At 54.2% G+C, this 24,443-nt stretch overlaps 1 protein-coding gene across 3 annotated transcripts in view; it reads left to right on the top strand.

Moving 5' to 3' along the window:
• Positions 1-5,319: 5,319 nt before the first annotated feature.
• The window catches only part of SLC2A4RG (SLC2A4 regulator), a 51,405-nt gene continuing 32,281 nt past the window's right edge, over positions 5,320-24,443 (top strand). For 2 of the 3 annotated variants that reach the window (XM_075900974.2, XM_075900975.2), the window contains exons 1-2: positions 5,320-5,808; positions 11,410-11,621. In XM_075900974.2, the coding sequence (XP_075757089.1) occupies positions 5,500-5,808; positions 11,410-11,621 (521 nt within the window). In that variant the 5' untranslated portion in view covers positions 5,320-5,499. The remainder of the gene's footprint in view (positions 5,809-11,409; positions 11,622-24,443) is intronic. The other variant, XM_075900973.2, reaches the window with a different exon arrangement.

Below are 24,443 nucleotides of genomic sequence, written 5' to 3'. Positions count from 1 at the left end.
TCTTAGATTAAGTGGCTCCTGTCTGGGTAAAGAAATAAAGCAATGACACCTCGCTGTTTCCATCCTTTCCTTCCCTGCCCTTCACCTCCTCCATTCAGACTTCACCACCCAGCCCGGCTTCCCCCAGCCTGGTTCCTCCTCTGCTCCCCCATCCCATTCCCTGACATCCTGAGCCTAGCTCTTAACCGCAATCCTCCCCACTTCCTGCCTCCATCCCTGCCACTTGCTTTCCAGCCTCTATGTACCCCCGCTCTGTTCCCAGCCTGGCCTGTTTCCTCTGCTCCCCCATCCCACTCCCTGACATCATGTGCCCAGCTCTACCCTTTAACCTCAGTCCTCCCCACTTCCGGCCTCCATCCCTGCCACTCTCTTTCCAGCCTCTATGTATCCCCGCTCTGTTCCCAGCCTAGCCTGTTTCCTCTGCTCACCCACATGGAGAGAAAGTTTTGTTCCTGGCCCGGCATGGCCCTGCAAGGCCACATCCCTGCCAGAGACCGAGTGGTGCAGAGAGGGATTCTGCTCCACTGCAGGTAGTGGTAGGCTGTGCTGCCACGGACAGTCCGTTCCACCCCGGGGTGGGGAGTGGTGTGGAGTTGAAGCCCTAAGCCAGCTGGCTGAGGAGGGAGTGGGCAGACGAGTTGGGAAGAAGCCCACCGCCCCGGCTGGGGGGAGTTGGAGAGGAGGAGTCCATGCTGTGGGTGGCCAACTGAAGTGCTGCTGTAGCCAGTGTGGGGAAGCCCAAGCCCCTTGTGGTGCCTCCCTGGCTACAGCATCCCTTGGACGTGGGCCTAGTTTGCCTGGCCCTAAGGCCGGCCTGGGGCTGGTCATCTTGTCCGTATGGATGAGACATGCCTCCCCAAAGCCATATTTGATCTGAAAACGGAGAGGCCAATGAAAACGGAGAGGCTCAGCGCCCACCTAACAGCTGGCCCACGTGGCTGGCACACATGGGAAGCTGCTGCTGCTGACCGATCAGGATGGCAGCAGCGCTGTTGGTCTGTGGGCAAATCCACAGAGAAGCGTGAGTGAAGAGCGTGGTAACAATATGGCCGCCTCTGCCTGCTCCGTGGCGGACCCTGCGGATCCCATCTCGGCTGACGCTAGAGGCAATGTATCAAATTGACTCTTCTGTGTGTTCTGCCATGCGTGGCTCCCACTTCAATCCGCTTTATCTCATTTTACCCACGAGTAGTATTTCCCTCACAGGGACGTTATGGGAGGGTGGGTTTGCCTACGCTGCGGCCTGGCCCATACTACAGTTAGGTCAATGTAAGGCAGCTTATGTGGACGTAACTCTGTAAGGCCATGTCAACTCTAGGGCTATGTCTACACAGCGACATTATTTCGAAATAACTTAGTCTGTGTCTACACAGCTGGCAGTTATTTCGACATAATGTCAAAAACCTGTCAAGCTGGAGGACTTCTTACTCCGACTCCTGTAAACCTCATTGGACAAGGAGTAAGGGAAGGGGGAGGAAGCGGGCTGTATTTTGAAATAAGATACGCAATTGACATAGCTCCATTTGTGTCGCTTATTTTGAGTTAAGCCCTGCTGTGTAGACGCACCCTAGGAGATTATTTCAAATGTATTAAATTCAGCTTCTGGGCACCTGATTTTACAAATTCGAAGTTCCGTGACCTCACCACGGGGAAGAATCGAATGTAGACTGAGGCAGGTGTCGTTAACGTGGATGCGCTTCCTTGTACTCAGAGCCCAGGAAGCGTGCTGGGGAGCTACAGGAGGCCTCCTGGAGGCCAGTTAGTTCAAATTAGCAGCACTGTAGCAGGCACACTAATGTTATTTTGGGCTTACAGATATGGGAATAGCATTATTCCTCATGGACAGCAGGAGTACAGAGTTCAAATTCTGCAGCCCCTTATTCCGGAATAATGGGCTTGGTAGTGTGGACGCATCACTTACAAATTCGACCTTGGGGGTGTTATTTCGGACTACTATCCCAGTGTAAACCAGGCTTAAGTATCTACACTAAAACATAGCTCCCACTAATGTAACTCTGTAATGAGGGCCGTTCTTAGGCATACACAAAATATGCAGCTACATAGAGCACCGGTAAATTTGGGGCACCATTGTGCCCCAAATTAAGTAGCGCCCCAAGCAGCCCCAACATCCTGCCTCCCAGCGCTTGCTCTACCTCTTGGCCCATGCAGCCCAGTCCCCAGCCCCTGCTTCACCTCCCAGCTCTGGCGGCCCAAACCCTCCGCCTCTCGGCCACATGCTCCACCTCCCAGCCCCAGGGGGTGAATTCCCCAGTTCCCCGCTCTCTGCTTTGACGCCCTTCAAATCCAGTGGCCCCAGTCCCCTGGCTCCCTGTTTTACCTAGTGACACCTACAGCTCCAGTCTCCCACCCCCTGCTCTGGAGGTCTGGTGGGCTGCACCACTCCCCTTCCCTACCTGTTCCCCCATCAGTCTTGTTCCTGCCCCCACGACTCTGAGCATCCCCCTCCCGCCCCCGGCAGAGTTACTTTCCCGCTCCCTGGTGGGTGCTTGGGCTGCATAGGGCACCCAAAGTAGAGATGCAAAATCCCACTGAATTAGTTAACTGGTTAAAGGTAAGTTTAACTAGTTAACTGATTAAACAGGGGTGGGGCCCACCTCACGGGCAGAGGCTGCTCCAGCCCTGCACTGGGCCTCGGGCGGGGAGCTGTTTCTGGGTGACGATTAACTGTTACCTGCTAAGCATCACCCATTAAAAGCGATGCTGATGGGGTAACCAGTTACCTGTTCACATCCCTAACCCAAAGTCATAAGGACGGCCTTGTCAGTAACTCCGCCGTCGTGAAAAGCATCGTGTCGAGGTCAATGTGGCTGGGTGGGTGCAGCGTCCCCAGTGTTTCATTTATAATGAAGGAGGTGCCAGGACTCCACCAATTAGCAATCGTTTTACTTGCATAACTGATGTGGCAAGCCCAGAGCTGCCAAGGGTCAGCCGTGGCACAAACAGAGCACTGGCTGGCCCACATTGGCAGTTAAATCAGTGCAGTCCCAGGGAGGAAATGCGCCGCCGCCAAGAACATTGGGTGGATGTGCGAAAGTGAATCAGGCGCTGTGGTGGCTGTATGTTGACGTAAGTTAGGTCAATTGAATTTTGTAGTGTGGACTTGCCCTGACGATGCTCCTGAAACTGATGAGAGTACTTCTCCCATGGATGCAGATATTCCACCTCCTTGAGATGCCCTCAAATCGCATAGTCCTGTCTACTCTGCAGGTTAGGTCTATATAACTACTTTGCGCAGAGAGCCTGAGTGACAGTTATACTTCCATAAGCAGGGGCAGATGAGGATTTTGCAGCATAATTTCACCGGCCCCCCCCCCTTTGACACGGCGCATGCGCGGGGCTTCTTGAAGTGCGGGGCCCGGGGCGGCCGCCCCGCTCGCCCTGCCCTGTATCCGCCACTGTCCATAAGTCTCTGGCTCTGAACCAGCACCCAGATCTTCTAGTGTGGATCCCTGCACTCATGGGGAACCCATTAACTTCAGTGAGACTCCACACATCTGCAGAGGTGTGGGCTTGTGTAATCCACACACCTAGGCTATGTCTACACTGGCGCGATCTTGCGCCAGAAGTATGCAAATGAGGCTAAGGGTGGAATATCGCCGAGCCTCATTTGCATATCTAAAGAGCCGCCATTTTGTGGAAGAGGCTCTTGCGCCGGAAGGAGCTGTTTACACTGCCCCTTCTTGCGCAAGAAAAACCCTCTTGTGCAATGCCGTTATGCTGATTATTTTCAGGAGTAACAGCATTGCGCAAGAGGGTTTTTCTTGCTCAAGAAGGGGCAGTGTAGACAGCTCCTTCTGGCGCAAGAGCCTCTTCCACAAAAATGGTGGCTCATTAGATATGCAAATGAGGCTCAGCGATAGTCCACGCTTAACCTCATTTGCATACTTCTGGTGCAAGATCACGTCAGTGTAGACATAGTCAAAGTGTGGTTCACTGGCCCAGGTATGGCACTTAGACCACTTACAGCAAGAGAGAAGAACAAGGGAGCTCGATGGCCAAAGCTGAGAACCAAGAGGCTTTCTAGCTTAAGCTATAGAGCCTCTTGCACTAAGTGTGAGAAGTCCTAGGTTCAAATCGGCCTTGTGGTGGTTATATGTGATTATGCTTGCACATCTGGTAGCTGAGGTCTTTCCCATGTATATTTGCAGAATATCCTTATTACAGAGTGGTGAACATAATGGCTATACTAAGTTTGACCAAAAGTTCAGCTAGATCAGTGGTCAATACCAGGTGCCCCAGAGAAAATGAGCAGAACAAGTGGATCCATTCCCAGCTTGTGGCTAGGAACAGCAATCCTAATAGCCAGTGATGGATCTATCCTCCATGCTCTTTTTTGAACCCTCTCATAGTCTTGGCCTTCACAACATCTGCTGATAAGGAGTTCCACAGATACACTGTGCATTGTGTAAAGAAATGCTTCCTTAACTTTGTTTTAAACAAACATGGTGATGTGGGAGTGGGTGAGTTGGGCACCAGGACTAAATGGAAGATGGAGGAAGTTGATTAAAAAAAAAAAAAGTTGGGACAAACAAGATACATAGAAGACTTCACACAGAAAAGCCTTTGTATAGTGTATACATGCCCATGTCACTTTCTGCTTTTGATTCTGAAGATTGTAATAGCTTCAGATCAGGTATCTTGGATGCTAAACAAGTAATAAACATTACTAAGGTATTTTGAGATGCTCAGACAGTGGGCACTTTAGTTGTGAAAAGTACTATTACTGGCTTAATCATTTCTCCCTAACAGCTTTTGTAAGCCTACAAATGATCACCAAAGACGGCCCCAGCTACCAAGTAGACAATCCCAATTAAAGGCAGGATCTGGATCCAACTTCCCCAAAGTTCAGAGCCGGGGGTTCATTTGGGGTCCATCTCCAAAGAGTTACACTTAGGAAAAACCCATCAACAACAATGTAGCTTTTAACTAATGAACCATTTTTGCTGGTTGGACACTTTGCTTTCTCTCCTCACCCCAAAGGGCCAGGCGAAAGGCCTCTTTCCCCTCCTCACCCAGTCCCCTGAAGATGGCCGCTAAACCCAGCAGCAAGCCCCGGCTCCCTTCCCCAACCCCGCTCTCCCTCCCTGTCTGAAATCAAAGTCAAGCGGCAGCAGCTTCAGCCGGGCTGGGGAGGGAGGCGGGGCGAAAGGAACGCCCCTACGCTAATTGGCAACATGGTGGGGCCAATGGGCGTCCGAGCCGGCTCCGGGCCCGGGCCCATATTCCATTTCGGAATGTTGATACAGCGAGCGGACCAATGGCGAAGAGCGGGGCGTGGAGACTGGTTCCCCGGCTCGCACGAGCCCCGCGAGGGGGAGAGCGCGGGCTGAAGGGGGGGGGGGCGTGGTCGGCGGGTGCAGAGACCGGGGGAGCTCGGTGGAGGGAGCGACCCGAAGCCACCGGGCTGCAGCGGCCGCCCACACGGCGCCCCCCGCCTGCCCCTTGCCGGGAGGGGGCTCGGTCCCCCTCGCAGGGGACATGGAGTCCAAGCGCCTCCCCAAGAGAGCTGCCCCCGACAGCAGGATCTGCTCCCCTCCGCCCGGCTTAACAGCGGCCGGGCCCTGCTGCCCCGAGTGCAGCCCCCCGACGGCCGCCCACCGCCACGGGCTCTACTGCGGGCTGATCCAGGCGTGCAAAGCCCCGTCGGCCAGCAACGCCGTCTACACGGTGCTGGTGGAAGATGCCCTGCTGCGGCGGCGGCGGCGGAAAAGTAGCGAGGACGCGCCGGTGGCTAACGGGCTGGAGGGGAAAAGCCCCGGCAAGGGCCGGGCGAAGCATTTGCAGAAGGTACGGGGGGGCCGGCCCCTTCCCAGAGCCTGCAAAGCGGGGGAGCGGGACTGAGCGGCACCGGTGGGTGTGTCCCGTGGCCTGGTGCGGCCGCTTCTGGGGGTGGCATGCGCGTGGAGGCAGCTGCCTGGTGGGGGTGGCGCGCCCTATGGGGGGGCTTTGCACGGGGGATCTGGATGGGGGGGCTCCTGTGCAGGGCTGGCACGGGGCACCTGGGATCGGGGGGCTCCCCTCACATGGGCATCTGGGTCGGAGGGAGGGGAGTTCTTGGGGGGGGGTGCACGGGGCAGCTGGGGGGGAGGGGTGTTGCACGGACGGACGGACGTGTCGCTCCCCGCTGGGGGGTGGGAGTCTGTCGAAAGCGCCGCTGCCATTTGGAGGGAGGCGGACGCGTGACAGCTCGGTCCTGCCCGGCCTTGCAAAGCCTCTTTCCCGCCCGCCCCGCAGGCCGGGCCGCGGCAGCGATCGCGGGCGGCTCCCGGCTCCGCGCTGCCGGCAAAGTTTCCCTCGCTAAAGATGGCGCCGCTCGGTAGAAGTGGCCGTGCGGAAAGTTTAGAGGGAAGCGGGCCTGGGCCAAGCGGGGCCGGCCCCCCACCCCCTAGCGCCGGCCCGCCCGCCCGCCCGCCCGGCGCTGCTGGAATGCACGGGCCATCAATCACCCCGAGCAGACAGCCAGCCCCGGGGGCGGGGCGGGGGTGGGGGGAGAGGGCTGCAGGGACCGGGGGGCGGGGAGGGAAACAGCTAGCTCCGGGGGGAGGAGCGTAGCTCATGGGGGAGGAGGCATCTCCCAGCGCTCGGTAGGATCCGCCCCAAGGCGCTGGGCCAGTCCCTCCCCTGCCCCGCCGCCCCGTCCTGCAGCCCTGAGCGGGGGTGAGGGGCGCTCTCCCCTGCCCTCGAGTCTGTGCAGCTCCCTCCCGGTTCCCCTCCTCCCCCGGAGCCGGCAGCTCTGCCTTGATCCTGCGGGCGGGCGCTAGGAAGCGTGAGGAGTGTTTACACTGCAAGCGCCGCTCCAGCGGCTCCGTGTAGACCTCGGGGCAGTGCAACCCGAGGGGCGGTTCCCGGGGCTGAGGCTAATTCATCTCCCCCAGAAACCCAGGCAGGGCGCTGGAGGAATTCTCGTCACCGACTGAGGGGTTAGATCGGTCTAATTGCATATCCCCCCGAGTGTGAATTTTCACACCCCTCCAGAGGCAAGCTGGGTGGATGTAGGTTTTTTTGGAGTAAGGCAGCCCTTTCCCCTAGCTGTCTCCCCCAGCTCATTGCAGCGGAAGGAAGCCTTAGCAGTGCAGATGCAGCAGTTGTTATCCTGTGGTGCTTCAGTGTGGACCTATAGTCAATCCTTCTCCCGGAGGAGTAGGGTGGCAGAACAGTTCTGCTGTCCCTGCTGCCGGTTAGCTTGGCGTCGCTCTGCATGGCTCTCACCCCTGAGAGAGGTGGCTGTGCGGGTGTCACTTCCACCATGTCACCTACTAATTACAACCAGTTGCCCTATTCTGGTTTGAGCAGGCTGCAGCCCTTAAGCCTAGCTCAGACAGGAGGGGGAGATCATCACAAGAAACTCGGCTGTGTTTCTGATACTGTGGCAACCGCAGCTTTCCTATTCACTTCCAGGATTTTTGCAAAAAAACCTAAAGGTTGTTCTAAGTCTCACCCCCCCCCCCCCTTCCAAACCCACATGTTCATTAAATGTGGGAATATCTTGCAGCAAAGGCTCAACTCCTGTTCTCCCTTTTCAGAAGTAACATGACTGTGATGTGCTGAAGCTTGTTAGTGGACTTTCTCAGCGCTAGGAGTATGGCGACAGTTACTGGATGTGGTAGGGAAGGAATGGCCAGGCTGGGTCAGCACCATGGTCCATCTAACCCACTAGCCTGATTTCTGGCGGTGGCTGGTGCTAGATGCTTCAGCAGGAGCGAACGGAACAGGGCGACTTATTGAGTGATCCAGTCCCAGCTGTAAGTGCTTAGGGACACCCAAAGCATAGGGTTGCATCCCTGATCATCAGTAGCCATTGATGGTGCTGTCCTCTAGGAACTTATTTAATTCTTTTTCAAACACAATTTCTGGCCTTCACAACATCCGCTGGGAACAAGTTCCACAGGTTGACTGTGTGAAGAAATACTACTTTTGTTTGTTTTAAGCATCTTGCTTATTAGCTTTGTTGGTCTCTAGTTCTTGTATTATGTGACAGAGTAAATAACACTTCGCTGTTCACTCTATAGCATTCATGATTTTATAGGCCTTTAGTCATCTCTTTTTCTTAAACTGAATAGTCCGTCGTTTTAATCTTTCCTTGTGCAGAAGCTGTTTCATGCCTTTAATGATTTTTGTTGCTCTTCTCTGTACTTTTCCCAATTCTAATACTTTTTTTTTCTTTTTTTTTAAAGATGAGGCAACCAAAGCTGAATTCAAAGGGTGGGTGTAACATGGATTATCTAGTGGCATTAAGATATTTTCTGCCTAGTTATCTAGCCCTTTCCTAATAGTTCCTAGCATTGTGTTGGCTTCATTTGCTGCTGCAGCATTTTAACCAGATAATAGTTCTCTGAAAATATCCACGATAATGCCAAGATCTCTTCTGAGTGGGGAAAAAATAGCAACTATAAATATAAAAGGAAGGGGGTCCTATGTACCCTCTAATCTTTTCCATTCTTGTGTGGCTCTTTCCATCCTAGTGCAGAATAATTTTGTTATATGCACTGAAGTATGTGCAAATGTGCACCACCAGTAGAAACAAAAAACCTAGCAGTGGGCACTCTGTGAATTAGATGGTTGGCATTTGAGTTTCTCCTGAGTGGCCATACAAACACACAGCTTACAGGGAACACAGAGGAGGGTCCTGTATTATTTGTTGCCAGTGTGCATGACTGTTTCTATCAACATTGACTCTCATATGCCACTTTCTTACCAAGTCACCCAGTTTTCTGAGATCCCTTTATAACTCTTCACAATCAGCTTTGGACCTAATTATCTTGAGTAATTTTGTTTAGTTTGCAAACTTTGCTACCTCACTGTTTACTCCTTTTACCAGGTGATTCATGAATATATCGAACAGTACTAGTCGTAGGAGCTTCATAGTTTTTGACTTCAGGTGTCTTTGAAAGACTGGGTCCAAGAACAACAGCTACTGACGTATGGTGCTACCTAATGCATTTGATCTCTTAAATTGGTCACAGTTTTATAATTGGACCGATTCCTGTAAAATTCTAAGGTTGTGCTCATTTGTATAGAAAGGGGAGGAGAACAAATGCTGTGGGGTTTTTTTGCCTCAATAGGTCGTAACAGAATGGTTTGGTCAAAGATGTGCATGTTACAGGAGTAAGGATGCAAGTGGATATTAAACTGGAGTGGGACACTGAAGGGAATCAGGCCAGAAATTTAATTCTTGTTTTTGTTTTTTAAAATGTGCCATGACTAGCTATGTTGCAGTTATTACCAGTGTTACAGTAGTGCAAGTAAACAAAGCACATTGATAGTGCCTAGAGTCCTAAGAACACGTGAGACGGACCGACAGCTATTTTCAGTGACTTGTGACCCTGTTCCTCTTTGGAAGGATCCCTGACAGTATCGGTCTCTCTGTGCAACCAGCCCACGCTTTCTCTTTGGCTTCATCAAGCGAAGAGAAGCAGAGCTCGGGCACAGCTGGTTCTTTGCTGTATCCCATGTGACTGGATCAGCTCTGACTTCTCCAGAAGATGGCACTGCAGTCAGAGGGAAGTGAGCGCTCTTGGCAGCTGGAGAACACTTTGCATGATTGGGAATTGGCATTCTCCGAGCCCAATTTGCTCAATACCTCCCCTTGCAAATCCTCAGTGGGTACCTAATATCGAGTGATCCATCCCCCCGGGGGTCTCCAGTTCTCCCCTGCGCCAGCTAGGCCAAAATGATCCAGGGGGGCTGAATGTAGATGATCTTTAAAACTGCCACCAGCCTGGTGTAGACGGTGCCTCTGAGTGTCTTGGGTAGGGTTAGGAGTGGGGCCAGGCTGGCTGGGCTGTATCAGAGGAGTAGGCAGGTGCATTCTGTTGCGTGTGACTTTCTGGAGGAGTTAGCTGTCTGTGGTCGAGATGCCACACAACGTGGTCTGTCCAGGTTGAGGTCAGCTGTAGTTTAACACCCCCCCCACCCCCCGCCCACGGGTGTGTTGGTGCTCAGAGCCTTGGCCAGGCTGCTTCTGCTCCTTATGGCCTAATTTTGCAACTGTTACCAGGGCAACATGTGGGAGCCATCCCAGTGAAGGCAGCTGGACTCCTGGGTGGATGGGCTGCTTGGCAGAAGTCAGGGTCGCACAGTTGGGCAGAGGGGGCGGGGCCTGTTGCAAAGAACTGCTGCCAACCGGTGTTGCAGACGCTTGCAAGAGGCAGGGGTGGCCTGATTCACACCTGCTGGGTTTGTGTAAGATAAAGCGAAGGGCCCCCAGGCGAGCGTGGCTGCTGCCCTGTTCGCGGAAACCAGGCCTGGCTGATTCTCTGCAGACATGGAGGCTTTCAGGTGAGCTGTGACAGCACCAGCCAAGTCCCTCTCCAGATGGGGGTTACAGGATTACCAGCTGTGTATGTGCAACCCCCCCCACACCCACACACAAAACACTATGGGGGGGGGGGCCCAACATGTAATTCTAGCCCTGGAGGGAGGTGTTGGCTTGATGGCCCTGCAGGCCAAAGTCCTCTAGTTATATGCAGAACAGTAGCAGAGCAGACTCCTCCCCTCCATACCTATGTTTGGAGGGGAGCCCTGCCCATGAAATGTCTGCCCCAGTGGTAGGGGGGTGGGTTTGCAGGTGAGGGCAGGGGCTATTTGAAGTGGTTGCCTTTTGGGGGAGGCAGGGGAAGAGGGAAAGTAACACCGACAGGCAGAACTGAACCTGGGACCTCAAGCTTAGTGCATGAGGCTGCACAGCGTGAGCTAAAAGCCAGCTGGTTCTCCGTTAAGGCCGCAGAGCAAATTCATTCTCTCTCTGTAGGGGATCTAAGTGCCGCTGTGTGGGCCGTGCACCACACCCAGTAGGTGTGTGGGTTACACTAATGCGGCGTCTTTTTTTTTTTTTAACTGCCCAATAGGGTTTTGGGGGTGGGGGGAGAATAAAACAGTGGTGATTCATCAGAGTTAGCCCATGGGCGGCTGCTGCTGCTAAATTGACCTGCCCCTTCACAGGTACGGGGGCCAACAGGAGCTGTGATTATTTTTCCCCCACACATCCCCTGTACCTGCAGAGCCGCAGGTAAATATGGTGGCGTGGGGGCCCACCAGGGGCTAACCCTCCTTGGCAGACCAGATCCAGCCTGTGGGCTGGTATTTGCCCACCCTTGGGCTAGGGGGTCGCTAACTTGCAGACTCTCCTGTCTCTCTTTTTTTAATCCTAACTCTCTGGTTTGACACTGCATCCGTCCCCAAGGTTTGACTGAAGTTCTCGTCCTGTAGGGCTCCCATGAGGGGCGCGCCAAAGTTGATCTGGATGCAGGCTCCAAAGCTGCCGTAAGCTGGTTCTGGGTGTCCCTGGGGTGGCCGGGGTTATGCTGCATTGGACCCTTACCGCCTGTAACCCCCCTGCTGCCTCCTGCGCCCTGATGCCCGTGACGAGAGCGCTGTCCTGTCTTGCAGAGCTGCAATGGCAACATGCTGCTGGAGGAAGTTGAGCCGAGGGGCCTGATGGACGCCCTGGTGCTGAACGGCAGGAAAGTGGACGAGCTGCCTGCCGTGACCCACAGCCCACTGGAGGGATCCCACAAGGAGGCAGCCCTGCGACTCCTGGGCATGGAGCTGGAGAAGAGCCCCTTGCTACATTCGGCCTACATCCCGGTGCCCAGGCAGAGGTAGGAGCTTTGCTGCCAGGGTGGGGATGGTTCGGTGAGGAGGGGAGTATCTCGCTGCCTCTGCAGGGGAGGAGTTGCAAATCCCATTGATCGAAGCTGCTCAGCCCGGCCTGCGGGGAGCCCTTTCTCCCCTGACCTTCCAGGAGAGGCTTGTGCCCAGCATGTGTCTCCAGTCCCGGGGAGCCTCCATCCTGCCGTGCACCAGCGTGTTCTCCCCACCCTGCCTGAAGGGCTGGGACTGTGGGCCCTGGGGGGCCCAAGTCCTCTAGTTAGACGCAGCACGTTTAGTTGGGGATTGGCTCTGCTTTGGGCAGGGGCTGGGACTTCACGGCCTGCTGACGTCTGTGCCAGCGCCAGCCCTGGGATTCTGTGATGTCTGCCCAGTGTGGCTTGGCCCATGGGGGAAATCTTCCAGAAGAGTCTGTTTAAAAATCCTACTGACAAATAGCTGGTTCTCCACCTGCAGGGGTGTACCGGAGATGCTACGGCCCCGCTACTTTGGGTGCTGTGAGTAGGAAGAGCAGAACCCATGGGGCAGATCTCCTCTTGGAGGGGCTGGGTTTTATTTTTACAGGGTTGACCCATGGGGACACCCATCCCTCGTGGTCAGTCCTGGCTGGCCTAATGGAGTGGCATGATGGATGTGCTTGGATCCAGGTGCAGGATCTGCTTTGGTATTCACGTGTGTGTGTGTGTGTGTGTGTGTGTGTGTGTGTGTGTGTATGTGTGTATATATATATATATAATTTATTTTTTGGTGGCTGCTCTTGGTTGTGTTGACCGGTTCAGGAGGGACTCCCACCTGTTCCTTCTGAGCGGGATGGCTCTATCATGGGTTCTCCTGCGGGCCCGCCTCCCTGGGGTCTCTGAAACAGAGTAGCCGTCCGGATAAAATTGGGGGACATGAATGGGCCTTCTTTCTGCCTCGTGGTGACCCTTGGATTTCTTTGTGTCTCTGTCCTTGAGGGGGCCCCAGCTTCTCCTGGAAAGCCACAGCGGAATGTTTTGCTGCCAGGGCTTGTGCTGAGATGAGGTTTGTGGAGCAGAAGGTGGCAGAGGGGAAATGGGGTTGAGTGAAGCCAGGAGAGGAGGCTGACACTAGCATGTATCTGACTGGTTTCAAGCCAAGTGGCAGGTGTCCTTCCGAGGAGAAAGGTAACTTATTTTGCCTGATGTTACAGGCTTGGGATGGATGAGCAGCCATCAGCTGTTGTGGGTCCTTGCACTCCAGCCCCAGTGTGTCCCCTTCTCAGTCTAGCCCGGCCCTGTCCGTAGGCAGCTACTGTATTGCCGGAAGATGTTAGATACGTGCAGGCCCGTCTGTGATGGGGCTCCTAGCAGCGCTGGGCTCTGAGTCAGGCATGCTGGCCTGCCACTTAAAGCTGCACAGCATCTGTGCTGGGGAAACACCAGGCTAAAAATAAACCAAATTGTGAGGCAATTATGTATTTTTAATCTTCTTAGATTTCAGGATAGAGGCGCCCTTGTTTTCCGTGGGCTCTGCCGGCGTTTTAAAAAGGCAATGGAAGGGGAGGGACCCGGGATCCGCTACTAGTTGTGTAAGGTGGATGCAGGCTGAGTGACGCCTAGCAGAGAAGAAAGAATAAACCAAATGTTGCTGTTCTGACCCAGGGGATCTGCAATTGTGAGTTGTCAGAGTGAGGCAATTGGGAGGATTCGTGTCTGGATAACTTCCATCCAGGAGTTTTAAAGAGTTGGCTGAGAAGCTTGCTGGCTGATGGCTTTTTTTTTTTTGGTTGTTCCCCATCTTCTGTAATTCTTGGAATAATGGGGAAGTTCCAGAAGACGGGCAGGAAGCACAACAGCTGACTTGGGTTTTGTTAATGAAGATTTAGAGGGAAGAATAATGCCAGGCAACATGGGCTTATGGAAAAAAGGGGTGTGTGTGTGTGTGTGTTTTTTTTTTTTTTTTTTTTTTTTTTTTTTTTTTTAATGGGATTACAAGTCAGGTTGATAAAGGTAACAGTGTTGCTATAATGCAGTGGTTCCCAAACTTTTCATCATCATGCCCCCTTCTTAATTTTTTAGAAACCCTTACGCCGCCGCTCCCCCCAACCCTAACCACAAACCCCCCTCCCCCCATAGCAACAAAACTTGTTGAGCGAGCAAAAAAAAACAAAAAAACAGTCTGAAAAACAAAAATAGCAGCAAAACTTAGGGGGAGAGGATTGACGGGGGGAGGGCTGGGTCGCCTTGTGCTACCGCCACCTTCCCCTGCCCCCCCAGTTTGGGAACCCATGCTATAATGCATTTCCACTTTTGTAAGGCATTTGATTTGGTTCGGCGCAACATTTTGATTTTTTTAATTCAGAGAAGACCTGTGCTAGAGTGTGGGGCCCCTTCTTGCTTCATAATCTAGGTGACTGAAGGTTTTAAAGTGCCCTAAGAAAGGGAAAACTCAGATTCCTGGATTCCAGAGTACAAAGCGAGGGCAAGGAAATATGTAACAAGGCACTTGAGACCAAATCCTTTCTAGGTACTTAAATTACGCTCTTCTATCCTGTTCAGAGTAGAAGCCATCCCTAGAGAAAGGCCCTTGTTTCTCCTCACACATCACCCCTGTGTGGGTGAATGCTCTGTTCGAGTTGAGCCGAAAGCTGGGATGTCCCATCTGCAGCAGACGGCCTCTTGCACCACTGAAACAGCTTGTGTGTCTCCTGGTTGGTTTGTCTTGGAGCGCTTGGCCTTCTCATGGACTTTAAGACCAAAAGAAACCTTTGTAGGGCTGGAAGGGTCCTCGATCTTCTAGTCCATTACCTAGACCAGGGGTGAGCAATCATTTTTGATGGGGCGGCACTCCAAGAATTTAAGTGGTCAAAGGCCATATTCTTCCATGATATTAATGGAGGAGGTGTGGCGTTGGGGACTGGAGGTTGGCTGCAGAAGGGAGCCTGGGGTAAGGAATTGGGGTGTGGAATCTGGGAGGAAGCTTGGGTGAAGGAAGGGGACTGGGGCACTGTGTTACAGAAGGGGGTGTGGATGCAGGAGAGGATTCTAACCTTGAGGAGGCATGTAGGAGGGGATGCAGGGGCTTGGGTTGTGACCTGGGGGATTAAGGGGAAAGGTCTGGGAGGGGATTGTGACTTGTAGAAGGGCATGCAGGCTCTGGGAAGGGGTATGGGTGCAGGACCGGGGGTGCAGAAGGTTTGGGTTACAGATTGTAGGGGGGCAGAGTTTTGGGGGAAGGGAAGGGCTGGTGTGGCAGAGGCAGGCTCTGGCTGAGAGACACCTGGGTGGCTCCCAGCCAGCAGCCCAGCTGGTTCTTTAGCCTGGGTCCTGGTCTTCCATGCCCCTGCACATGCTCAGAGCAGCTTCAGGGGCCATGTGTGCTGCTCTGAACTGAGCACTGCGAACCTGTGATGGGGGAGGGTACTTCACATCCTGTAAACAGGCCGTTCCTGTTGGCTGGAAACTGGCCAATGGGAGCGTCAAGATTGTGCTGATGGCAAGGGCAATGTTAGAAGCCTCCTATGGCTTGTAGCATTCGCAGATGCACATGGCACCACAGCTGGCTTTGCTCAGCACCGAGAGGGAGCAGGGCAGGTAGGGAGCCTGAATGAGGCTCTCACGAGCTGGATCTGGGGGCATGGCGAGCTGGATGCTGTCCACGGGCCGTATTGTTGTCCTGACCTAGACCATCCCTGGCAGGTGTCGGTGCAACCTGCTCTTAAAGATCTCCTGCGATGGAGATTCCACAATCCCCCTCGGCAATTGATTCCAATGCTTAACCCCGTGGACAGGAAGCTTTTCCTACTGTCCAACCTAAGCTGTCCTTGCTGCAATGTAAGCCCATTGCTGCTTCTCCTAGTCTCAGAGGTTAACAACAAGGAGAAGGTAAATAAATGGTTTTTAACAACCTTTTGTGTACTTGACCATTGTTGTCATGTTCCCTCTCGGTCTTCTCTTCTCCAGGCTAAGCAAATCCTTTTTTTTTAAAGACTGAGTTGGAGAATCAACCATGTATTCTAGTTCAGGGCCACAAGTGACCCATGCCCTATGCTGCAGACCCGTGCCCTATGCTGCAGAGGCAGATGAAAAGTCACAGGATCTCTGCCAATCGGATGTGGAGGGAAATTCCTTCCTGATCCCAAATGTCACCGTATGGGCAAGACCCACCAGCCAGTCATCGATGAACAAATTCTCCATCTTAACAGCCCTTCCAGTCGAATACTGTTTTCAGTCATTGAGCTATTTGCTAATAATAGTCGTGGATGAGCTGTGTGCGGTTGTAGTTAATCTCATAAAATCCCCGCCGTAAACTTAACAAGGTCAGTCTTGCCACAAGTTAGTTAGGTTCTTTTGTCCTCATTCCCCTTAGAAGGATGCTGCAAAATTTCACTTCCGTTGGCTATCGCCCTTAATCTAATTCAAAGCCTACACTTGTTGATGGCCAGTTTATAGCCACTTGTTGTGTCAGCATTGGCCTTTAATTTAAATAATGCCTTTCCCTTTCTGGTGTGAGATTATATATATTTAGAGCAGCAGTTCCTAACTGCTGGTCTGTGAACAGCTGGATGTGGTGGGTTTGGGGGCTAGAGCTAGGATACACTGTCCAGCGCCTCCCCTTCTGCTGCGGCTGCTGGGAGAGGCGTGTCCTGCCCCACCTCTTAGCCAGCCAGCACCGGGCATGGAAGACTAGTTCGCTGTGCAGTGGAAGGGCCGTGTGAAGCCCGGCACGGTGGCCGTAGAGCAGCTGTGACCGTTGGCAGCAGTGCTCAGCTGGGAGGCAGTGCAGGGCTAGTTGAGGGAGGCACTGGGGGCTCTGGGATGGGGTGCAGTGGGGCTCTGGGAACAGCAGGCTGGCACCGGGGGGGGGAGGTCTGGTGGTGGGGGGCTGTAAGGGTATAGAAGCATTTGGGATGGGGAGCTGGCACTGGGGAGGTTTGGGTGCAGGAGACTCTGGGGTCAGTGGCTGGCCGTAGGGCGTAGTGAAGGGGTAGTGGCTCAGGGCTGGGGTGTACCCCAGAGCTGCCATGAGCAGCTGGCTTCAGATGCTGCAGCTGCCCACCACGTGGGGACTGCCAGAGCTGAAGCTGGCTGTTTTTGGTGGCTGGAGGGGCCAGGGCTTTTGGTGGACTGGTAACATTGTATTTGCGTAACTATAGGCAAATAAAATGTTACTGGTCCGCCCAAAGTTTGTGAATGAGTTTGCCGATTCACAGTATTAAAAAAGGCTGGGAACCACTGTTTGTGTGTGTGTCTGCGAGTCCGTCTGCTCAAGAACTCCTCCTCAAGGGTAAGAGCCGGAGCCACCAGATGTGGTATGCAGTTGCCTCTTGCCCTAACTGAAGGCAAGGGCAGGGTTTGGTTGTGGCAGGAAAACCCACAGTGCCTGGAATGGGAATGCCCCCTCCCTTTCCATGCTCAGGAAAACAGAGGAGAGATGCTACAGTGCAGAGTGATCACTGGGGGCAGCCATGCCAGTAGGAGAGTGGCCATCTGGGGACGGGCTCCCCAGAACTGGCTACTGGACTGGGTAAGCGGCCCCCCCCTTACCCCTAACAGTGCCAGATGGGGGGGGAGGCCCCCCCCACCTGGAACCACCCCAGGAGCTGGGAACCAGGCCTGCTCTTCCTCTGAAAGAGTGGCGGGGGCCAGGAACTGTAGCCCCAGACAGGCTGCAAGTCTGGGTGGAGAACACGCTGATGGAGGCTGGGGCCAGTCCCCCGAGTACCCCTCCTCCCCTGGACCAGCTGCAGGGTGGGGGGGTGGCAGCTGGAGGTCAGGGCTGCCCACAGATTGCCCTCCCCCACTCCATAACTAGCTCTAGGACAGGGCCAGCCCCTGGAGCCCCGCCCCCCTCCAGACAGGCTGGGGGGCCCATGCAGCCACACATCTTCTCCCGCCCCCCCCCCATGGGAGGAGCTGAGATCCAGGGAGCCCAGACCAGGCCCCCAAGGAGGAGCTGCTGCCACAGCACTGCCCCCCCCTTTTACCACCCTGAGCAGCCCCATTAAGCACACCTCTCCCCACCCCAGCCTCCCGGCCCCTTGCCCTCACTCCTGCACCTGCCTCTTCCTGCCCTGAGCGTCCCTCCCCCCCCACCCTGTGCCCTGAACCCTCCACCTTGCCCTCATTCCTGCAATGTCCACCCCTGCCCTGAGCTCCCTCCCAGCCTCTCCTCACTCCTGAGCGCGCCCCCCCCCACTTGTTTCTATTCCAGCGAAAGACTGAAGACCTGCTTCGTTTACCCACAAGCTCCGTCGAATGTTCGAATCACTTTCCTTCTCTTCCGGCTACACGCTTCTTTTCTGCAAAATGCACTTGCTGAAATAAAGCCCGCCCGTTTTCCTTTAATTTCCCAAAAGCTGGGTACGTCTTCCAGTGTATTTATCAAGAGCGGTGGTATCGTCCCCAAACCCTTCATTTGGTTAGGGTGAGCAAGCCATGCTTCTGGAGCTGCCCCATGTCCGGTAGGTTCTTTCTGCCTCTCTTCATCCGAACAGCCCTTCTCCGGACCTGGTCCGGTTTGAATCCATCTTAAATGTGGGAGACCAGACAGCATGTCGTGCTGGATGAAGCTTCACTATTGCTGTCTGGTGATGGTAACGCTTCCTTCTCTCCTGAAAATACCTTCCCTGATGTATCCTAGGATTGCATTAGCTCTCTTCGTGACCAGCCGATACCCCCAAGTCTTTCTTTGCTTCTGTCCCTTCCAACTGGTAGGTTCTTGGTTTATAGCCCAAAAAAAAAAAAACATCTTGTTGTTCCCTAAGGGTGCGTCTACACAACACCCTAAACTCAAAATTGCACTCTGCAAACTACGTATTTTATTTCAAACCTATTTCGAAATAGGCTAGTTTGAAATTCGGCCCGTCTACACAGCACCAGACTTCGAAATCATGCGCGATTTCAAGCCATCCCTTTTCCCTCGTGCAACGAGGTTTACCAGGGTGGCAAAATAGCGTGCCTGTTGTTTCGAAAAATATTTCAAATTAAGAGGCAGCTTGTGTAGACGTGGGGTAGCTATTTCGGGATACCTCCGGTTTCCCAAAGTAGCTGTGAAGTGGAGACGTACCCTAAGCACATTATTAAATGGTAACCCATCTCCATTACTCCTGTTTTCAAGGTCCTCTAAATCTTCCATATGGTCCTCCTCTGTAGGGGTAAAACCTCCCAGCTTTGTCATCCACAGGTAGTAACCCCAGGGCCATTAATGAAAATGTTAAATAAAATTGGTCCCAAGACTGATTCTTGAACTCTAGCCTGGGCGTTCACCTTTCAGTATTGCCCACTGTGCTCTCCTCTTCAACCAAGTCCTTCCCCGCCTAGCTCTCCTATTAATCCCTAACTTCTCCAATTTAATCATTTCCCGGGCAGCCCTGTAGAATCCTAGGGCTGGAAGAGACCTCAGGAGGTTATCGGACACAACGCCCAGCTAAAAGCAGGACCAACTCCAACTAAATCAACTCAGCCAAGGCTTTGTGATCTCCTCCCTTGTGGTCCATTTCCAGCCTCTGGCAAACAGAGGCTAGGGAAACCTTCCCTGCCCATCTGGGCTAATAGGGCTTAGGGCCAGTGGCTATCTTCCAGGGATTTACCTAGCTCTCTTGAATCCTGTTACAATCTTGGGACTTCAACGTCCTGAGAGTTCCCCAGGCTGACTGTGCGCTGCATGAAGAACTAATTCCTTTTGTTTGTTGTAAACCTGCTACCTGTTCATTTTGTTTGGTGATCCCTAGTTCTGGTGGTATGGGAACAAGTAAATCACTTTTCCTGATTCACTGTCTCCGTGCCTGTCATGACTTTATGGACCTCTATCATATCCCCCCTTAGTCTCCTCTTTTCTAAGCTGAAAAGTCCACATTTTATTAATCTCGCCTCATCTGGCAGCTGTTCCATGGCCCCTCGTCCTCTCTGTTGCTCTTTGCTGAACTTTTTCCAATGTCAAGAGACCATTTTTTGAGATGAGGTTACCAGTCTGCGTGCCCTATTCGAGATGCGGGCGTAGCGTGGGCTCTGCGTAGAGCTGTAGTTTCAAACACTTAGAGGCAATCGAGCCATTAGCTGGAGACCGAGGGCTCCCGGGAGTGAGGGCTCCACTGAGGTAATGCAGGGGTGCAGCACATACCCAGGCCCTGTCAGGCAACCTGGAAGCGTTGGCTCTTGTGGGCACTTGTCATGTCGCCTTAGTGATTGGGGCGCCTGTTGTGCCTGGGAAGTCATGAGTCCGTCTGTTGGAATGACTCCTCCTTGCCTTGCTGCATCCATTTGTTCCATCACCTCCTTTCCCTCCGTGGTAACTTTGCCGTGGTGGGGTTCAGTCTTGTGCGGGGTGACACAGCTCGCCTGGCCACCGCGGGCCGTGAGGGGCTTGCTTGGGGCTGGCTGAGGGAGCCTGGCTGGACTGCGAAAGGGAATGCTGGTGCACGATAGCACGTCCTAAAATGCTTCTCTCGTCACCTTACCTCACCTGGTCTGTGGCTGTAACTTGCCACGTGTCTCAGCATGGCAAGGTCCGGGTCTGACTTTTCAGCTCCCCGCAGGAATTCACCGCCCCGTTGGGAGGGCGCTGCTCCCCGCGGGAATTCTGTGTGTTCACCGCCTGTTGAGATCAGGTGCTGGGTGCAGAGACCACTTGCAGGAGCTGCTGAGGCAGCTCCAGTGAGCCAGGCTGTTGCTAGAGGGGAGTGCTTGGAACAGGCACCCAGGGGTGGGTCGAGAAGGGAAGAGCCCTATTCTGAAACTGGATCAGGCTTTCCAGCGCTTGGTCCAGTAGAGGCCTGTCACACTTGGAGGGGGAAGGGAGGGGTGTCTTTGGCATCCCCTGGTACAGTGCTTCCCACTTTTATTTGGCCACGGAACCCTTTTAAACTCAATTTTGTGGAACCCCTAATGACGGTCTCATCTATGGACATCCGTGCTGAGTAGTGACCTCATCGTCCCCATTCTCTGGCTAAGCTGGCATTCCACAGGGACACTTATCGTGGCGCAAACAAAGGAAAATAGTTTTCAATCAAATTCATAAATGCTTAACTGTTTTTTTTTTAAAAAAAAAATCATAAAATGTTGTTGTAATGGAATTTTCTCGCGGCACCCTTTACTTTCACTTCGCGGAACCCCGGGGTTCCATGTGGGCGACACTGCTCTAGTATGTTGCAAGTTCTGATGCCAATCCAGAAAATGGTGGGGAGGAGGGGAGACTTCTTTGCAACAGCTGCTTGGCACTGGCCAATGGGACTTGGCTTTCAGTGTGTTCTTTAGTTAACAACCTTGCCAGGACAGTTTTGGATAATAGCAGGGTTGATGCTGTCCGGTTGCAATGGGACCTGGCCCAGTTTGGTGTGGAAAAATCCAGTTCATCTTCCTTTTTCCTACTCAGGGGTTCTTCTTTTTGTTTTGGGTTGTGTGTGTGGTGTGTTTGGTTTGTGTGGTTTTTTTTTTTTTTTTTTTCCTCTTCCCTCCTGCTCATTGCAAGGCAGCTGGCTGTCTGCTACCTGTCTGGCTCTACTACAGCTTGAACAGTAGGAAAACCCTCTTCACTGGCCATCCTCTGCAATAAAGAAATCCTGGCCTGGATTTTTTGTGCCGAACAAACTGCTGCTGGTCGGTTCCTGTGACTGTTCCATTCACAGAAGAGTCACAGGGAAGACTATGCCCTGTGGCTGTGCCCCGTCACTTTGGGATGCTGGGAACAGCAGCTGGGCTCACATACCCAGGGTACTGAAATAGCAGCACCCGGCATCCCAACACGGTGAGGTCTGGAAGGCGAGGCGGCTTCAAACTGACAATCGCCTGGATAGTCCGGGTGAGCAGAAGCCTGGATGAAAGAAGGCTTTGTAGCAGCATGTTCTGGCTCCAGAAAGTGCCCTCTGCTGTCCAGATGCTCTCCAGATGGCTACAGTGTGTGTGCGCAAAGCAATTCTGTGATAAAGCTATTCCCACCCCCTTTCTACACCATTGATTGGGAACTGTCACCACTCCCCCTTCAGCCTGCCCGGAAGATCCCAGGGCCCTTTGCAGAAAAGAGGAGGGTCCCAGTGTCTGACTCCTGCCCTTGTGGACTGGTGACGGTTCCCTATTGCATGTGACTGGAGTGCAGTTGGTGTCACATTTAGAGCCCCAGCCTCACCCTAACGCGGGTGGGACAGTAAATTGCACCTTGCGGGAGGGCCTATTAGAGCATCAGCAGGGCGGCTGATCACATGAACGATGGGTGGCAGCATGCGTGGCGGGTCGGCTCCCAGCCGGCCTGGGTGGGATGCAGTGAGTTCGGATGGCCCCAGGCTCCCTTGATTCCAGTTCCACTGGGTACCTGGATCTGCTCCTCGCTGGCTCTACGGTTCTCTGCCACAGATCTAGGTCTCCTCGGATTGGAAGGGGCTCGTCGGGCTGAGCTTATGCCTCCTACGCACCTGCAAGACTTACCCACCTCGGCGTACTTCCTGCCCCTGCACCGGGATGGGGTAGATGCCGAATATTCAACTGTCTGTCAACCCCCATTTCTTGCAGCCCAGGATGCTGCTGTCTGGGGAAGGTGTTGTTTGTCCCCCAGATGCGCAAGGGCTGCGGTTGTCCGCGGGTCTAGGGATCGGCAGAGATTCAGCTCCCGTCATCTCTCCAGAGTGCTGTTCCTCTGGTTTAGTTGTGGGATCGGACCCATCCTTCCTGTTCTCTGTCCAGAAGATGGTGCGGTTTGAGGAGGTGTCTTGCAGCAGGGAAGGCTGAGCAGGGAGCGATGCTGGTGGAGGAAGGCAGGCAGACTCCTGGCCCTTTGAGACCTATCACATCCAGCTCCTAAAACTGGCACGTGTTGGCAGGGCCCCGGGCTGCCATCGAGAAAGTGGCTCCAGCTCAGCATCCTGGTGATAGCCCAAAGTGAGGGCTTTGAGTCATGACTCCAGCCTCGGTCGCATCCCTCCAGTGACCGCGGTCTCCTTGGGAGAACTTGCTCACTCTGCTTGTTTGTTCTCTTGTATCACATGCCTCCAAACTTTTTTTTTTTCCCCTCTACTGTTTCCATCATGGGATAAAACCCATGCATCAGTTTTCCTCCCCATCCAGGAACGCCACCTAGAAGAACTCCAGTGCAGGGAGCGGGAAGCGCCTGTGTGGCCGCAGTTCCACTGCCTGTTGCAAGGAAGGGCAGGGAGGTGCTTTGGGGCGGGGGAGGAGGAAGGAAGGGAGGCAGTGGTGTTTGGAACGTGTGCCGCGTGCCCGTGTTTCCTTCCTGGAAAACAAGGAAGTTGTGGTGTTTCGGGTTTTCCCCCTCCCAGGCCAGAGTGTTTGGAGCTGACTGAAAAACGGTTCTTGCCTGTTACCAGCCTGTGCGGAGGGTTGTTTCCCGTCTCAGGCCCTCCGTGTTCCTCGAGTGCAGCACGCACGCACGTGCGTGCCTCCGTGGGGCCGCCTTCCTTGCACGATGGCCCCGTGCACAGGGTGCCTCCGAACTTAATCGTCCCGTGTTGTGTCTGTGGGAGTGTGCAGAGGGGGCGGAGAAGTGGAGTCGTCTAACGAGGTCGCCTGTTAAGGAATCGCTCTAGTAGTAAACAGCTTTGCTTGGCCGCGTGCCCGCTTGGCTCCTCCCGGCTTCGCATGCTGCCCAGCCGTGTTTTTCCAGCCCAGCTGTTTAACTGACTGCACAGGCCTCAGTACTTGACTCATGTGCGTTCCCTCTCCCTTGTCCGTGCAGGCGAGCTCCTCCGCCGTGTCTCACGAGGGCGCACGCTTCTGGGCTCTGATGGGCAGAGGGAGGCTTTTGCACCCCGTCTATACGTGCAGAGGTGCGATGGCTGCTGGCAACTTTCTAATGACCAGAGATGGGCTGTTCTAGCTGCTTGGGATTTGCAGCTGCATGTCCTGGACTCTAGACCAACCCAGACTCTTCCCTATCTGTAAACATTGGCCGCTGATGATGACTGAAGTCCTGGAAACCGGGTGGTGCCAGTCCTGGAAACCTGGTGTTCCTGGTCCCTGTTCCTAGGCACTCTGCACCTATAGGAAAGAAACCAAAAAGGCCGAGACCCCCAAACCCTGCTGCCCATGCAGGGGGCTTGCCAGAATCTCGGGGCAGTGTCTGACCTGTACAGATGCAAACGAGGTGTCAGTTTGTATTGCTCCTCAGTGGGATTTAGAATAAATGAAGCCGTTTGCATCGCCTCCTAGCATGGATTGTTGTGGTCTCTCGGGAGACCTTTCTTTGGACTCTTCTGCGCTGGGGCGCTTCACCCACTGTTCCCACCTGCCCGTGCCAGAGGATCTGTGGGCTGCCAAGTCTCCCCTCCCTGGTATCTGAAACGGGGGGGTCCTTCCAGATGGCCAGCGGCTCCCCTCTCCTATCGGTGCGGATATGGGGCCATGTGTCCCAAAGTGCCTTGCAGCGTCTCTTGGGAGCCGTGCGTGGGCTGGAGCGGAGGCCCTGACTCGTGGCAGTGCGAAGGGTCGGACGCTTGGGCGCTACAGGTGAGCTGCAGCAGGGCTGTTGGGGGATGTACGTCCAGGGCTGTGTCTAACCCGGTGCGGGGCGACCGAGCCTGTGGGTGGCTGCGAGCGGGCCAGCCTTGGTCACTGTTCCCCCTTGGCGGTGAATGTGTCCGGCTCGCAAAGCGGCTGGGTCTCAGAGGAAGTCGCAGGGCTGACTCGCTGGCGTGTGTTTGGTGCTTTGTTTTTGTGTGACACAGTCAGTCTCGGCCTGGCTGCGGTTCCACCTTCGGGGCTTCCCCTCTCCTCTGCGAAGCTTCGTTCGGCTTGCGTCTGCGCCTAGAGCAGCGGCCGTTGCTTGCGCTCCCTGAAGCGGGAAGGTAGGCTGGAGGGGGGCAGGGTGCCGCCTGCGTGGACGCGCACCGGTTGGGTGGGAGCAGA

Source organism: Pelodiscus sinensis, chromosome 17 (assembly GCF_052426305.1).
Source record: "Pelodiscus sinensis isolate ZL-2025 chromosome 17, ASM5242630v1, whole genome shotgun sequence".
Classification (NCBI taxonomy): Eukaryota; Metazoa; Chordata; order Testudines; family Trionychidae; genus Pelodiscus; species Pelodiscus sinensis.
Note: the sequence above shows the minus strand (reverse complement) of the source record. Positions and strands in the feature narration are given on the sequence as shown.